We start from the raw sequence: 18,863 nt of genomic DNA, 5'->3' as shown, positions 1-18,863 counted from the left end.
CTTGTATATGATCCATCTCATTTTTATTCAAGAATTCATTTAAATCATTAAATAAATACAAATAAATATTTTATCATCAAAAAACATTACATATAAACTGAAAATATATATACAATTTAGCAATCGATAATATATGAATAGCTACAAATTATAATAATATAATTATAATTAAAATAATAAATAATAAAATAAAATAAATAAATAAAATATTAAATAATAACTAAAAGATGTATTAATCATTCGTCATTAATCTGTTTGTAAACACAAATTTTTTGTTTGTTTGTTTGTTTTTGTCCATCCTGATAACAATCACACAAGGAAAAACACAGCCATGAGATGCCAGCATGAATACAAACATCTACATATATGCATTTGACTTTTATCCAAAGCAACTTACATTGTATTTTGAGGCAGAAATTATAAATGCAATTAATTCAGTGTGTGAATCAAATTGGCATCGCAGGCATTGTTACTTACAAAATGTAAAAATAAGACGTTATAAAATATATAACTTCCCAGTTATGTTCGATTTTGTAAGTTGGAGAATTCGCAGCCTATATAGAAGTTTATGTTTGCTTTTCAGTGCAATTCTGAGGTACACAAACAACTCAAAGGTGAAAAAGTCAGCAAGCTCATCTCTCTGAGTGCACCGCTCTGTTCTCAAGGAGACATATTAGTATTTAAGTCATGCACAATGTTATTGACACTTATTTTGGTTTCGACCTACTTTAGATCTGACTTTCTTAAAGGTATAATGCATAGATGAAAATAGATTCAATTGCACAGATAAAAATAAGCCCAAACTGGCATGCACATTTACACCCTTTTCTGATGCAAAAGCTCTCCAGCATGTGTTATTCCCCGTAAAGAGGCCAGCCCATCCCTCAAACGGCCGCCCGCGACTCCATTAATCATTCGACGGCGTCAGAAAGCGTCACACGCCGTCTAGACCCTCTGCCAGAGTAAGTGAAATGAGATCCCTCATCTGTCACAAACCAACAGGAAGCTGAATTATGATAATGGAGGGTCGGGTCCGGGAATATTCACGTCCTCCGGTGCCATTTCTGTTTGCTGGGGTTTGAGTTGATCCTGAGTAACTCGAAACCTATGTATAGGACCAACTAATAATCATTCAAGAAATCAGTAAATCATTTCAGAAATCAATAAATCAATGCAAATATACACTCTAAAAAATGCTGGGTTAAATATGGACAAACCCAAACCGCTGGGTTTGTCCATATTTTACCCAGCGCTGGGTTGTATTTAACTCAGCATTTTTTTAATAAACAAATAAATAAATATGATTTCATAATAACAAAATAATAGTAAAAGTATTCAAAATAAATCGAAAATACAATATAAATTTTAGCAGTTGATAATATGTAAATAATACAAAATGCAATTACTAAGCCCTTTATAAACACATATTAAAACACATTATTATATTAAAATATAATATTAACTTAATATAATAATGCAAAAATAGATATAATATGTGTAGATATGGAGCCTTTTAAATATTTAAAAATATAGTGAATAAAATAAGATGCAAAAATATAAAATTGAATAAAAAATAATTGAAATTACAATATAAAATGTACCGATTGATAATATATAGATTTAATATAAAGAAATTAAAATGTAGTTATTATGCCCCCTTTATAAACACACATTAGGTGTCTTTAACACATTAAATATATTTGTAATTTAAAATATCAAATTATAATAGAAAAATAATCGAATATAAAATATAACATAATAATAATAGAAAAAATAAAATAAGCAAAAATTTAGCAATTGATAATTAAAATGAAGTCAATAAGTCCTTTATAAACACACATTACGTATCATATGTAATTATAATTTATATGTATATAAAATATAATATACAATAAAAATATATTATGTATTATATGTATAATAATGTATTAATAATACAAAACAATAGTGTATAATATTCATAGATAGTAAACTTTTTAAATATTTAAAGCTTTTTGCTTTATATGTTTTTTGAATATTTAATATTTTTATAATAATTCAAAACTTATTAGCAACTTATAATTTATAAGGTTTGACATTTTAGAAGCTTTTCGATTTTAAAAAAGTTACAAATATAAGTCCTAGTGCATTTTTAGACATTCATTCATTTGCTTGTGTTTGAGCCATTTTTCTAAATTATTCTGCAGACACTAAACTTGACTCCTTAATATTTTGAACCTTAACATTTTTGAACCTGCATTTTTCAGCGATTTTAGGTGCAGTGTGCAGGTGCATGTTATTTCTGTGTGTTTCTCTACGCCAGGTGATGAGGAGAGCGGCTCGGGCAGCGGAAGCGGCTTCACCACAGAGCCGGAAGTGGTCCATACGGAGCCACCGATGCAGGAAGCAGACAAAAGCGACCCTCAGCCACCAGCAGACGCGGCGGGCCCTCAGCAGACGCCTTCGCTGCAGTTACTATCCGCTGTAACGGCCCTCACCTGGCTGCTGCTGCTGCTGCGGTGGAGATAATGGCAGTAGGCGGCATGCAGCCACACGGACGCTTCAGACAGACTCGCGCTGTCAGCCTTTCCCTAACTGGACCGGACATTTTCCAAAAAAATAGCAAGAAAAAGCCCATGAAAAAAAAGGAGAGCAAGCTAGCTAGCTAGACATGAGGAGGAAACCTTTGCATCCTGCTTGTTCCAAAGAATGCTTGGTGCAATCAGAAGCCAACTGCTCTCGTTTCTAAATGAAGTTAAAAGAAAAGCAAACTTTTCGGATGAAAAGTGATCGCCGTGCAAATGGGATCGCTTTACTTTTTCGGGAAAGAATGGGAAAATATGAAAATCTATTTTTGTTTTCCTTTTATACTGCATAAAATGAGACAACAAAATACGCTTTTTTTTTTTTGTGTGTTTCGCCCCTCCCGAGTTCATTGTGCGATAAAAAGCAGACGTTATAAAGAAAAAAGTAAGAATAAAAATCTATATAAATCAACTTGTTATGTACCACTGTGAGAAAGCATGGGGAGGTCATGAGTAAATGTTTTTAACTTTTTTTTTTTCTTTTGTTGAAGTGTTTTTGTTGTTATTTTGCTAGGCTGTTGGCGATTTAAGGTCATTTTAGAGGACTTCAGATGGTGAGCGTGAAGGTCGAGTTTTACCGAGGGCTGCTCCTGCTTAATTCAAAATTCATGATCCATATCTTAATATATAAAGGTTTTAGTTATAAAATGTTTTCTTACAGAGAAAAATTTATTTATATTTCTAATATAATTATATATTTTGGCTTTACCAGGTAGCAACTTTTATTCAAAAGTGCGTATCTAACAAAATAGCTCTCGCAAAGAAAGATGTTTTTTTTGCTCTTTTCAGTGCAAACCCGTTCATTTATTTAACAAATATTTTCTTTTTGTTTGTTCCTGATACAGGCAATTTTAAAAGAAATTTCTTATTGAATAATTCAGTTTCCTTTGCCCCGTATTGTAATTCTGATTTGGGATAGTGTTTCTATCGATAAGCCAGTGTTAAGCCCGACTGATTCATGTTCCTTAAGCTCATTTATATACTCATCATTGTAATTGATTATGTATGCACAACCCTCATTTACTTATCAACAGTTTTTTCATTTTTCAGTCTTTATATGTAGCTCACCATATCATCGTTTCATGTATAAACATTTACATTTACAAAATAATTTTGTTGTGAAACAACAGGCCTCATTTATGAAACTAAAGCAGATTAAATTTGTGTGTAAACTATTAAATATTAAATATATAAAACATCTATTTTATTCTATATTTTGCAACATGCAAAATGTTTCTTTGAATTTGCATTTTTGACAGATTTGGAGAAATGTAGCATTGCATCACTTCCTCACCAGTGGGTCCTCTGCAGTGAATGGGTGCCGTCAGAATGAGAGTCCAAACAGCTGATAAAAACATCACAATAATCCACACCACTCCAGTCCAGCAGTTAACATCCTGAGAAGCCAAAAGCTGAGTGTTTGTAAGAAACAAATCCATCAAGACGTTTTTAACCTTAAATTGTTGCTTCCAGCTAAAATACAAGTCGATAATAATGCTTCCTCCAGTGAAAAAGTCATCTCGTCTGAATCAGGAGAGAAGCACTGTTAACAAGAGGAAACAAAGTGCAAAACAGCTCGAAACAAATATGTCGGTGAGAGACAACAGGAGATGGACTTTTTCCCTGGTAGGAAGCATTATTATGGACTCGAATTGTGGCCAGAAGCAACTGTTTTAACTTAAAAATGTCTTGATGGATTTGTTTCTTACAAATACGCAGCTTCTCTCTTCACAAGACATTAATTGATGGACTGGAGTGGTGTGGATTATTATGATGTTTTTATCAGCTGTTTGGACTCTCATTCTGACGGCACCCATTCACTGCAGAGGATCCATCATTGGTCAACAAGTGATGCAATGCTGCATTTCTCCAAATCTGATGAAGAAACAAACTCATCTACATCTTTCATTTTAAACTTTCATTTTTGGATGAACTATGCCTTAATTTTAAATTGCATTCACAAAAGTTGATGAAAGACTTGCATTGTTCTGCTTATGTTTCACGAACGAGGCCCAATGAGTTTGAGTCGCTACGAATGTTACAAGGGCACTTTCTTGGTTTGACTTGTACCTGTAGTTATGAATGTTCCCAAGCCAGTGCAATTCAAATCCGATTTATACATTGAACAAACTGACAGGATTAGCAGTTTAATGGCTCAGACCTCCCATTATGAATGCTGGCATGTGTTAATGTATCGTTTTATAACAGCCTCTACAAACAACTTGTGGTTTAAGGAAGGATGCCGTGCATTCATCCAGATCCGCAAAGCTGTGCTTTATGTTCAAAGTCGCCTGCTGAAACAAAATCTGATGAAGAAACAAACTCATCTACATCTTTCATTTTAAACTTTCATTTTTGGATGAACTATGCCTTAATTTTAAATTGCATTCACAAAAGTTGATGAAAGACTTGCATTGTTCTGCTTATGTTTCACGAACGAGGCCCAATGAGTTTGAGTCGCTACGAATGTTACAAGGGCACTTTCTTGGTTTGACTTGTACCTGTAGTTATGAATGTTCCCAAGCCAGTGCAATTCAAATCCGATTTATACATTGAACAAACTGACAGGATTAGCAGTTTAATGGCTCAGACCTCCCATTATGAATGCTGGCATGTGTTAATGTATCGTTTTATGACAGCCTCTACAAACAACTTGTGGTTTAAGGAAGGATGCCGTGCATTCATCCAGATCCGCAAAGCTGTGCTTTATGTTCAAAGCCGCCTGCTGAAACATCAGGCTCTTGTCATCATTGAAATGCAAAGATGCTAAAAGATCCTCTAATGTCCTCTTCTCATAGATGCGTGAAGGTTGAATTGAAGCATCAGTGAGAACGGGTGGCGTGTGGAATATAGGCACACAAACAGCTTTGAAAATGAAATGTGAGAGAGTCCGGTGATGCTCGACTTCGTCTGGTTTTGAAGGCAGGACAGGTAGCAGAAGACAATGTGCTTTTTGCTCATGCCTGGGTACTTTTGTCTTCCCAGAAAGGCTCAGAAAGCACCTCGGTGGGTTTTGGAAGTGAGAAATTCAGTGAGCCAAGAGAGAGGGCGCGTTGAGGAAAGGTCGAACACATAGCTGTGTCTTAAAGTCAACATGAAGTCAGATTTTGAACCCCATTCACTGTAACATCTTCCTAGCTCTTGTGCTGTGCTGAAAGTCCTTTATCTAATTTGGTGTTCCTGGTCAAAAATGACTGGCATTTTCAAAATTGCTTGTAAATCTGTCATTGTTCTATATTATCACCAAATATTGGATTCAATCTTTTTGTCAACATGCTTTTTTTTTTTTCAGTTAGCACAGGTTTTGTATTTCTTTTTGGAATTGTTTGGTTGCTGGCTTCATTGCTCTAAACTTATGCACCTCAGCTTTTTAGTGAATATTGCTAAAATTACACACAAATAATATTTTTTTTCTTCTTTTTTTTCAGTTAAAAACTGAGGTGCATTAGCTGAGTTTTTCCTTAAGCAACTATTTATTTTATTTTTTTTATTTAATTGTTTTATAATTTTTTTATATATATATTTTAGAAATATGCTATTTGGTATAAAGTATTTTGTTTTGAATTTTTAAAATGTTTACATCTATTTTAAAATTGTCATCTAAAAGCAATCTTTTTTATGTAGTGTCAGCTTTTGTCACATTTGATAGTCAAGCAGCCTTTAAAACTTCAATGAGGAGGTTAAAATATTAATAATAATAATAATAATAATAATAATAATAATAATAACAAATAAAATAATAAAATAAAATAAAATAAAATAAAATAAAAAAATCTCATACACCATGAGAGCTAATGCTTAAACATTAACTAACTTTTTCAGGAAAAAAATAAAATAAAAATCCTCTCCAGGTCAAAATGACAAGAACACAACATGAGGGCTAAATTCACTTTAAAGTCATGTTTTGTTTTGTTTTTCTCACTTAAAATGAACTTAATGGAAGCAAAATAGGTAATTCTATGTTGACTTTAAGTGTTAGATGTGAATGCCAAGGAAATGAAGATGCAAATGCAGAAGAAAAAAAAAAACAGAACAATTTCTTGAAGGTATAATTCATGAATGCTCATCAGATGATAACTTTACTTCAAGGAAGACAAAAGTGGTCGAGGGCCTCAAAACTGGTTGCTATATAGATCATGAAGGGGCACATTAGCTCAAAAACGGACGTTTTTTTCCCCTCTGTTTTCTCTTCCATTGCCCACAATCTGAAGATGAAGCATGTTATGTAAAACTTTTCCTAAAGCTTGCGTGTTTCTACTTGTGGTCTGGATGTATTTGGCTTTTCTCTTTTGTGCGGAGATGATATCGATTCAACTGTATCGCCTATTTTATTGGTCACGGAGGATCCGAAGACTAAGCCGTCTATCCGTCAAAAGGACAAATGTTTTTTATTTTTCATGTTGTAATGTGTTTGATGGATACAAACCAGATCCAAGCACTCGGAGTGTATCTGTTTCTATAGTTTTGCTTTATTTTTCCACACTGCACTTTGAAATTGAGTTCCACATTTAGATCTTTATGAGTGACGAAACAAGGAAAAAAAAAAAAGAAAACCGTTTACATGTAAACAAGTACAAGCCATGTCAAATACATGTTTGAAACACTTTGAGAAGATTGTGGTCTGAAAGTGAACGTTGTTCCTACTGAAGCACGCTGCTTTGAGCTACTATAGGTGAAGTTTTAATGCGACGTTTATGTCGTGCAAGCAGACATGCCTTACAGTTTGTTTTCTTTTTTTTTTAAGAAAAAAGTACTAAATGGATTGCATATTTGGATTTTGTTACTCTCTCTTATATATGGACAAGTAATGAAGGGGTGCAAATAAACATTTTATATATATATATATTAAAAAAACATTGGTTGTCATTTTATGTGTGTATGTAAGCTTTTATCACATGCATTTATGAAATGAAGTCTGTCATCAATTAGAGATATTCTGGTACGCTCATGCAACGTTTATTTAAGCATGCATCATTACTCAGGCATTCATTCTGCAGATCAAAAGAGATTTTAATGGAAACGCCGATGCGATCAAATTTAGTGAAGGAAAGAACATCAATCAGGCTTTAAGGAATAATTACAAGCATAAGAGGTGTTTATGGTTTAATGGGCAGTCTTGCATCTTAAAAACTGCATGATGGGATCATAAAACATGATCAAATTAAGGTTCGGTGAATGAGTGAGTCAGCTCACCCAAATCAATCGATTCGATTGATTCATTAAACAGAACTCTCCCATTTGATTGCAGATTAGACAACATTTTATGTTTGTGTTTGTGTGCAGTCAGCGAGAACAACACATATTTTCAATATATTATTTTGCAGCACCCAGTCTTTCTCTCTCATTGCACACAATTCACAACTCTGCTAAAATATAAATATATATTTGTGCTTTGTTGCTGCAGATTCGGGAAATGCTGCTGTAACCACCTATTCAAGTTTTAATAAACCATTTCTCCCAAAACAATTTACCGGAAAGCAAAGGCCTTTGTTGATGTGGAAGAAACATTAGGACAAACCTTCAACTGCAAATTTAGATCAGATACGATTTATGTGCACAGGCACGAACTGATGCATTTATGCACATTACCTTAGCTGTAAGTAATTATAAAACATGCATTTTGCATATGCATGTTCTTTGTGGGATCATTTGACTGAATTGTTCCTACAGTATGCTGCTCAATACAGTTAATTAGGCTGAACAAATGTTTTGCATTGGTAAACTCAATACCCAAGTCAGAAACCTAAACTAACATTTCAGATGACTCATTTGACAATAGACACTTCAAATAATTCCCAGCAGTTTGTAAATGATCTTTAAACTGCAGTATTTTAAGTTATGTAGGAATGATGGCTGTTTTTTGAGATTCACTTCATATGAGCATCTGCCAGTGGATATTTTCCAATTCTCACTTATGATTTTCTAGTGTTTTGGGCTCAAGAAGGGATCATCTTTTATTGAAGCTGCTCTCACAACACATATTTTTATATTCAATTGTGTAGGACAATGCTTATGACACCAGCTTCTTACAAAACCCATCAAAAATATGTTTGCCTCAATTCAGACTTATTATAACACTGTAATGATGATGATTTTACCTTTTTTACCTTTGGATCCACCAAAACAATACAGTAATAAACATACAGTAGGCTTAATAAAAACTAAAAACACTTAAACGACAGTGAACACTAATCACTGTAATGGTGACTTGAAACAAAACAGCTTTTTTAATATATACAGTTAATAGTTTTAACATTAATAGTGCTAATATATACATTTAATAGTGCTAAACATCTTCACCCTACTTTAATCAAAAACTCAAAATATCAAAGTGAAAACCTTACATAAGTTTTAATATAAGTTGTTTGTGCTAAATGGCCTAAAAGTGATTTCGTTTTTTTTTCATGTAATGTCAACTTTTAAAATACACAATGTATTATAACATTTTCAACCATTGAAACTCATTGGACATGATGATCAATGCATTAACTGTGGCATACTAAAACTAAAATGAAATCTAAAATATACTGAAAAAAAAACTAAAACTAAATTAGAACACTGGAAACGCTAAAACTAATAGTGGACATTAATGAATACTAAACTAAACGCATGGGACACTTTAAAAATAGACGTAGAAAATTATATTAAAAAATTTGAAATTGTGAACAAATACATAAATAATGTTGCTTATATAAAAAGTGCACCATAAACCCCAGAATGAGAATAAAACTAAATTCAAAAATGCTGAAAAAAAGCTAAAACTAACAGTGAACATTAATAAATACTAAAGTAAACTGATGGGACCACAATAAAATGCATGTGATAATTATTTAAAACTGTATATTTTACCTAGTAACATTTATAAAATAAAAAATAAAACCTGACATTATTAAATTAAAAAGTTCATGTAATGTCAACTACTTCTACATTAGATACAACATTTATATACTTAAATACACAATGTATGTAAAATATTTAAAATAATAATAATAATAATACAAATTAGAAATGTTGATTGTTAATGCATTGGCTTTTGGATTATCAGTCCAGAAATACTAAAACTAAAATAAAATCGATATAAATTAAAAGGCAAAAACTACATTCAAAAACACTGAAAAGTTAAAACTAAGAGTAAACATTAATGAAAACTAAACAACTGATGGGACGATTTGAATAGATGTAAAAATATTTTACAGTTATATAAATACTTTACAGTTATATAAAATACATAAAACGCACAGAAAAAAAAATCACCCACAACCTCACAATAATGGGAATTACAAAAAAAAGCAATACTTATTATATGATGATAACTGATAAGCCAGAACATTTTAAATATCCTAAAAAGTAATGTCAAATAATACTGTTTTACTTTTTTATTGAAAATACATTTGTGCATAGTAAAAGGAAAATGTCAAAATGATCACTAATTAGGTCCCTTTTTTGGAGTTTTATCATTGAACTCAAAGTGAAGTTAAATGAAACTAAAGCCAATGACTCCGTGACCCCGTCGCCCGCATCTCATTATTTCACAGCACACGGCTCGGCTAATGACCTCACGGGTCATAAAAATCATCAGGTGCCAGAGACGATCTGAATATTTGATACAATAAATTGGAGTTCCAGTTGAATTATACTGAGCATTACACTGGAACACCCCATTATGAAATATTGATGACATAATTTCCTTTTTTTTAACAGACCCCTCAAATGACTCTGAATAATTTGCTCTTGTAATAAAATTCTGAACACATAAGCTTTCATCCAACCCCCAGTCGACTGCACTGCACTCCCTACATAGGCATCTAGGCAGATTGCTTGGTTTTAAAACAGAAATAATGTCCACAGAAAGTCAATATCCCTCTTGAAAGCAAAAATGCTGTTAGACATTAAAATAAATTGCTCGTAGAATGCCATGCATTATGTTGTTGCTGTAAGGCAACATAACTATGACTTAATCAGGAGTTACAGATACTTGGCAACCCGTTGGAGCTTTACACTCGTTTGATGATTCCCAGTGTGTTTCTGCCTGCAATCTGCTTTCCCTCAATGATTTTCCAGGTTTAACATGTATGGCGTGCCAAGACTGCCTTTCCGTTTTTAAAAACAGACCCCATTCCAGTTCATTAATATGCCGACTTGATTTATTTAAGAGATAGTGGGCGGTAAAAAGGGAAGGGCACAATATGAAGGATATTAAGGTCAGAATGTACAAAGTGAATGTGCGCTTTCATAATACCCTTCATTTCTAGACTAATTGGGAATGGCCTTTGACTTACAGCTAATAGCACAGGGATATTGGAGACGCAGTAATTCCCATGGAAATAAGGAACGCGTAATAAAATTAAATCTGAGTTTTCAATTTTCCAGTCCCATTAGAGTTTACAAACTAAATGGGTTTTCGATTCCACATGCAGGCTAATGAATTTCAAAAATAAGTCAGAGAGGGGAATCTAAATACGGACGCTTCCCCGCTGGAAGATTGTTCCACATAAACGTGGCCTTGTTTTATCGTACATGAAAAACAAGGTGGAGGTCAGACTGATTTGAAAGAGATTCAAATTGTATCATTTGCAAAGAGCAAACAGCCAAAACCAGTGGAAGACTAGCAGCAGAATCATCTGATGTAGTATCATTGTATTTTAAAGATTTAAAATAAAGTAATTATTTTTGATTCATTAAAAAATGCTTTTATTTGTAGTTACTTTTTACTGCACTATATATTTACAAGAAAAAAGTAAAGTAAAAAATCCAAAATTTACATTATTTATAAAAAAAAGAAAATAAACAAGAAAAACATTAATGGATAAAATACTCAAATGCAATGCCACACAGGGACTTCTGGGAACAGTTACTGATGCACAAAATATAGGCTGAATCATTCAAATAAAAATAAAACATTGGTGAACCTGGTAAACTAAACTAAACTAAATATTCTTACTAATAAATATTTACACTATTCTAAAACACTAATACATATTCTTACACTCTGATAAATTTAATATTTTGCTCATGTGCTGAGTAAGAGGCAGTCTTACTCAGTTTTTCCATTTCTATGTTTGAGTTTCAAAGCTTATATTATTATATGGGCTTTGCATTATTTTCCTCTTAAAAAGCAAACATTTCCTATTTTACCCAGCACTGGGTTGTATTTAACCCAGCATTTTTAAGAGTGCATGAACTAACAATGAGCAATATATTTTCACAGCATTTATTAACCTTATTGACAAACTTTTTTTTATTATTTTATTAACCTTGTTTGTGCATTAATTAATGTTAACAGGTACACTGTTTCATTTAAAAAAAAAATATTAGTAAATGTTGAAATTAAAATGAACTAAGATTATTAAAACTAACTAATGTAGTTAACTAAAGTTAACAAATGAAACCTTATGATAAAGTGTTACTTGATTAGCTTTTGTAAATCATCATGTTTGAGATTTTAGGACAGATATGAACTCTGAAATATATGACAACTAACTAAGAGTGGCATAAATTAATAATAATAATAATCTATAATTATTAAATCTATAATTGCCAGCTGCAGTGCACAACATTGTTCAGATGACTCTATTTGGAAAGTTGGAACAACATATGAATAAATACTTCACTGTCTAAGTAAGGTCAACAAAATCATTTTTGTTATCATCGTTTAAAATATCATCATGTTTAAAATAAAATTAACATTTATTATATAATAAATGTCTAGTTTAGACAAAATAAAAACGGACTCCTACTGTTTTACATTAGCTACAAGTAGATTCTCCCTGTTGGATGTTTGCAGTGTAATAATATGCAACAAAATATGAACAAAAAGTGTCGTCCAAAATGTTTGCCAGGCTGTCAGCTGTTATGTTTAAGCAAACGAACACTATTTACTGTGGAGATAGCACAATATTAAAGCCTACAGTTCGTTTTATCCTCATGAATGGCAGCAACTATTTATTAAATCCAAAGTTAAATATGTAAAATTGGTCATACAGTATATGGCATGGTGGGTTCTTTAAACATTAGCTGGTTTCCTCCTAGTTCAGCTTTTGATTTGTTGATTATTTGATTGTTTTTGCCGATCTTTCCAAAGCATCTTTTCAGAGGTTATAGAACAAGCTAAAGACGACAAGAAAGAAAAAGAAGAAAGAAAGAAACTGGAGTAGATGAGGTGGAAACCTTGGGAGGAACTCTAAAGAATAGATGACGATGATTGGTGAATCGGTAGCCTTTGTGTCTTTTTACATCAGTTTAATTGAAGTTTTTCATCATCTGTCAATATTTTCTAAGAAACTGCACTTTTAAATGAAAGCTTAAGGACTCAGAATGACTATAGCAATCGTTTTCTCTCTGAATGCAGGTACACACATGCTACTATGCTTCCATGGCGGCTCAGAGACTGGCTGTTAAACGTATTCTGTATGCAATTACGACTCTTTCGGAGAGAAAGTTTAGCTTTTCAATGGCAAAAAGCTATCATCATCCTGTGAATGAAGGCTGAATATGTATGCGGGAACCAGCTTTGACTGTGAATGGAGAAGCGCTCTTGTTTCGGAAAGTGCTACTCGAATAGCAATTGAAGACATTATGATGAGCATTTTTCCAAAGTGAGATATCCTTAAGGGAATATTTCTCCCAAAAGTGATTCTATCATGCACTCATGACGTTCAAAATGATTTTCTTTCTTTTTAGCGGGATCTCCAACCAGCACTTTTCTATTACAGGGAAAGCGAATGCGGACTGAAGCTGTCAAACCCCAAAAGAGACAAAAAGGCACTGTGTGGTTCATGCTGTGATTTTCTCCTCAGAGGTAGCCGTCAAATCTCATTTGTGACTCAGAAAAACTTCCACCACACATATGGCTGCAACTTACCAAACTACAAACTTCTTATCATTTAAAGTAGTTAAAGAACAATCCAATCTACTCTTGTGAAAAACTAGTGAGCTATTGCTTTACTTCACCCAGAAATGAAAATTTGTTAAAAAATGTCCTCACCCTCAGGCCATCCAAGATCTAGTTGAGTTTGGTTCTTCATCAGATTTGGAGAAATGAAGCATTGCATCACTTGCTCACTTAAAAAAAAAAAAAAAAAAAAGATTGATATTGAATAAATTGATATTAAAGAATGATTTAATTCAAAATGAGAATGATTAGTGTCTCTAATTGGCCTGTTTAGCTAAGCCCTCAAACCACTTCTTATTTACTGGTACAGTATTGCATGATTTGCAGATTATATTTAATAGTTTATACTTTGCAAAAACGTTTGCAGTTGGTTTTTAAAATTACATTCTTAAGGACCCTACGTTTACATTTATTTTGCTCCTACTTAAAAAAACAAAAAACAGACACCACCTGACTAAAAGACAGAAATTAACCTTCCCATTGATATTTGACTCTTTAAAGTTTTTTATTTTTTATTTTACTTTGTAATGCCATTTTTTCTAACTTTATTAAATGTATGTCATCTTTTGTGATTTATAAACTTTTATCAAAAATGTTAATTAAATAATAAATTCAATTAAAATAATAAGATACATCCAGGAAGAGTAAGCTACCAGTCAAATGAAATGAAATCAGCATCAGCAATTCATCTTTGCATGGCACAGAAGAGCACAAATGTGGCATTAATAGTGTGAATTGGTCCTTAAGATAAAGTGTAAATGTAACTAAATTAATATATCTCTCTTCCTTCGGCTTGCTCCCTTTTTGTCAGTGGTCGCCACAGCCAATTTGGCACGTTTTGCTGCCGCAACCCAGCACTGAGAGTACACTAACTCGTGCAACCCCAGTGCTGGGACACACTCACTCACACACACTCACTACGGCCAATTTACTTTTGTCCAATTCACCTATACTGCATGTCTTTGGATTGTGGGGAAAACCGGAGCACCCGGAGGAAACCCACGCAGACAAGGGGAGAACATGCGAACTCCACACAGAAAAGCATCCTGGCTCAGCCGGGACTCGGACCAGGGACCTTCTTGCTGTGAGGTAACAGTGCTACCCACTGAGCCACCTTGCCACCCCTAACTAAATTAATATATCGAAATATTTAAATACATACATACATAGATAGCAACACTTTTTAGTAGAGCCGTCGCTAGGAATTCTGGGCCCTGTGCACTGAATTTGCTATGGGGCCCCCTCAAAATCACATTCAGAGGAGGGGGGGTATGAGTTGCGATCTAAAATGTAAAAAACAAAGTCACAGCTGAGCCGCTGCGCATTTGACACAGCGCTGTTTCGTTTATGAATGAATCTTTGCTTTTGAACAAATCTAGTGAGTCAATGATTCAATTATCCATTCATAAAGAGAGTCACTTGATTCGTTCCTAAATGAATCAGCCGTTTGAACGAATCGATTGAATGAATGATTCAGTGACTTGCTGCCACCTACTGATGGTTTCGGTTTCATTTTTAAAGTATAAATTGGGTCGTTTAAATCATTTAAATTTCTATATTCAAAACTTTATTTTTAAAACATTAATCTCATATCATTGTTATTATTAGATGCATTAATGCGACCTCTGAGTCTTGTCAAAAATTCTGTAAATATTCCTTAACTAGTTGCTTATTAGTATGCATATTACTAGCATACTGGCTGTGTATTAGTACTTATAAAGCAACATATTAATGCCTTATTCTGCATGACCATATTTTAGATCCCTTACCTCCTACATCTAAACTTAACATCCACCTTAATAACTATTAATAAACAGCAAATTAGGAGTTTATTGAGGAAAAACTCTTAGTTAATAGTGAATGTGTTCCCTAATCTAAAGTGTTACCAATATATGAAATAAATGCATAAGTAATACTACTACTAAATATTACTAAATTATCATTAGTAGTAGTAGTAGTAGTACAGTAGTAGTAGTAGTCTACTACTACTAATAATAATAATAATAAAATGGGAATATTTTATATTTTTTATTATTAATACATATACATAAAAATAGACAGACAGAAGTTTCATTAATGCGGTAACTGTCCCTTTAACAGAAGGCCTGTGTGTGTTTTATTTGCTGGTGCTCTGACCTTCTAGACAGGACGTCCCTGTGTTGACATCTGAAACATACCTCTGTTACTTCCACCTGTTTGAAACATGTTTAACCCAGCTCACAGTGCTGACCCTCCAGTTCTCCTGAATGCCTTCCATTATTCCTGTCCCGTTCCCATGACAGACTCTCTGTGTGTCCCAAACCCCGCACCTCTCCCTCACAGCAGCTCCCACTGGATGAGAATCCACTGAAAGATACTGCAGGCAAAGAGGAAACCCCACGGAGCTTCTGGACACTGAATACTAATGAACGCCAGGGAACATGATCGCAAAGAGAAGCAGCGTCCAAAATAAACCTGATACAACAACTGGGAACGGTTGGAGAAAGTGTACTAACCATTTTTTAATATTAATATTAAACAATTTATGTTGGTGTAATTTCAGATATATTATAATAATCTTGTGCTAGAAGGCTTATGCATGCGTGTATGGAAAAAAATGTAATCAGTGTAAAGACAAATATATATCATAGTTATACATTTTATACTGACCATTTTTTAATAATCAAAAAATTAATTTGGTGTAATTTAGGCTTTAAATTATAATCTTGAGTGTTTGTTTATTTATTTACACTATCTATCTATCTATCTATCTATCTATCTTTATTATTATTATTATTTATTCATATTATATATGAAATAAACACCATTATCCTCAAAGAAAAGCAGGTTCCAAAATTAACTTGATATTAACTTAATATTAATTTTAATAACATATAAAATGGACTTTAGTGTAATTTAGGCTGTAAATTATATATCTATAAATTATGGTGTAATTTAGATTAATTATATATTCTGCGCTAGAAGGCCTTAACATTTATTTATTTATTTATGTATTACACTTTAAATGATTAAAATTAAAATATTTTAATGATTGTATGGAGAAATATATATTATAGTTATACATTTTATATCATAAATAATGATTAACATATATGAAATGATAATCATCATCATAAATACATAATAAATGAATGAATGAATGAATGAATGAATGAATGAATAACCTAATTTTTATCCAAAAAGTTTTTTTTCAGTTCACTATATTTACAATTGCATGAGGAAACATTAATGTGAGCTACACTTTTACATTTTCTGAGGATTGCTGCTTGCAAAATGTACTTCTATAATTCACACATCTTCTTCAGTGGTTGCCAAGTCATTGCGATGCGGTTGCTAGGGAAGTCCGGGTGGTTGCTAGGATGGGTATCGTGAGGAATTCTGTTTCTGATTGCACTTTTACTAGTATTTTTTTAATTTGAATTTAAATGTTTTTTGGGGGGGGGGGGGGGGGGGTCCAGCAGGACAGATACTTCTTTCAACCTAATCTGAAATCTACTGAACTCAGTGAGCGAAGGCTTTACTGAGAGAAGTGCCAGAGGTCAAGTCTTAAGCACGGCGCATTAAAACAATGAGTCTATAAAGCAGCAGCAGCAGCAGGGAATCGAGGTGCTCTGCTAAATATAGAGTGGCCTTTGAAAGCCGTGGTTCAGCGATCGCTCAGCCTGAGAAACAGCAATTAAACTCTAGCCTGACAGGCCTGTCATAGTGAACTCTAGTCTGCCTCTGGCTCATTTCACCAGACGAGGAACTGCTACTTTTGAGGAACAAAAGAACCGGCATTAAGCATACATGGAGGAGCGCACTCAAAGGGAGCAGTAGATTTATTGTGTTTTTGAGAGTGTTTTTGACAGTGCCTGTATATTCAGGTGTATTAGCAGGTTGTGTATATAAATTATCACTTCACTAGAATGTAAATCACTTGTAAACACATGTAAGATCAAGGTGTGAAGTTGTTTTCTGTGGATATTGTAACACAATGCAGCAAAACTTTCTATTTTTATGAGTTCACCAGGAAAAAAGAAGAAACACACCTGTGGAAAGTGTGGCTCAGATCATTAACGTGCTGTAGTGCGTTTTATTCTTCACTGTGGTTCTGTGGTTCTGACAGTCAGTTTGGGGTAAAGTGTGTTGCCTGGTTAATTGTGAACTCCACTGGGTAATTCATTTGCGTCTGCAGAAACACAATAGACGTTTCATGTAGAGCAAAATGTCAAAGGAACTGTACAGCAGGTCTCCAGTGACGGTGAATAATTATAGAATAAGACTTGTTGAGTTTTAATTGAGGAAGGAAAAAATGTTCTGATTTTACTCTTTTCCCCCATGCAGCTACTTACGTCAATCTAATAAAAAAATTAAATAAAAATCATCATCTTAGCATATAAGGAAAAATTAAGTAATACAGTAAGATATAATCAATTACAATCAATAATAATAATAATAATAATACATTATAATCCATTGCAATAAATAATAATAATAATAATAATAATAATAATAATAATACATTATTTAATACAATATATTATTATCCTGTGCAATCAAGTTTCAATCAATCAATCAATAATAATAATAATAATAATAATAATAATAATAATAAAAATAATGTTCTATAATAAATAACTTAATTTATTAATTAATTTTACAAGGCTTCTGGCACAAGTTTATATATTTTTTGCCTAAATAAAACACTGTGTGTATATTAACATTATTTGTTTTTGAACAAACAAAATTAACACGAATGAATGAATGAATGAATTCCTCTACACTTAAGCACATGATGCATGCAAAATGTCAATAAAATGATTATTAATGAAGGGATGATTCTGAATAAAGCATTACAATGTTTTTCTTTGTCATGCTACTTCTTTGTCTGCCACTGTGAACCGTGTGGAAGTCAAATATTTCTCTGGAGAGCTTAAATCAATTTGTATCGTTGTTTCACCCATTTGTTAGTGTGCAAACTTCATTTGCAGCCAGTTTGAGTCATATACGTTATTTGTATGTTATGAGAAATTGCTTAAATTAGTTTGAGGCCTACAAGCAATGTTCTTCTTGTGCGTCTATAACCAAATATTGTAGCTATATATTTTTATTTACATTTTTTTTCTACTCATTATTAAAAAGTGTATTTTTTAGCATTTATCATCAGAAAATTGACCACTTCATGACAAATAAAAATCTCCTTAAAGCAATTTGTATCAAGTGTTCACCCATCCAAAATATGATTTATATTTGTTTGTAAACTTCATTTGAAACCATTTTGATTTATATTTGTATTTTATGAGAAACGGCTTATATTTGTTTGAGGCCTTCAATCACTTGAGACCTGTTATGATTTTAATTTTGATTGTGATTTATTATTTTTTTAAATTAAAATATCTTCTCTTTAGTATTTATTATCAGAAAAT

The 18,863-nt window shown here is 32.7% G+C and overlaps 1 protein-coding gene across 1 annotated transcript in view; it reads left to right on the top strand.

Moving 5' to 3' along the window:
* The window catches only part of LOC107677841 (glypican-6-like), a 249,169-nt gene extending 245,963 nt beyond the window's left edge, over positions 1–3,206 (top strand). The window contains exon 14 of the mRNA XM_016472890.1: positions 2,303–3,206. Within this exon, the coding sequence (XP_016328376.1) occupies positions 2,303–2,508 (206 nt within the window). The 3' untranslated portion in view covers positions 2,509–3,206. The remainder of the gene's footprint in view (positions 1–2,302) is intronic.
* Positions 3,207–18,863: the final 15,657 nt, after the last annotated feature.

This window comes from Sinocyclocheilus anshuiensis, unplaced genomic scaffold (assembly GCF_001515605.1).
Source record: "Sinocyclocheilus anshuiensis isolate Anshui unplaced genomic scaffold, SAMN03320099.WGS_v1.1 scaffold432, whole genome shotgun sequence".
Lineage (NCBI taxonomy): Eukaryota > Metazoa > Chordata > Actinopteri > Cypriniformes > Cyprinidae > Sinocyclocheilus > Sinocyclocheilus anshuiensis.
Note: the sequence above shows the minus strand (reverse complement) of the source record. Positions and strands in the feature narration are given on the sequence as shown.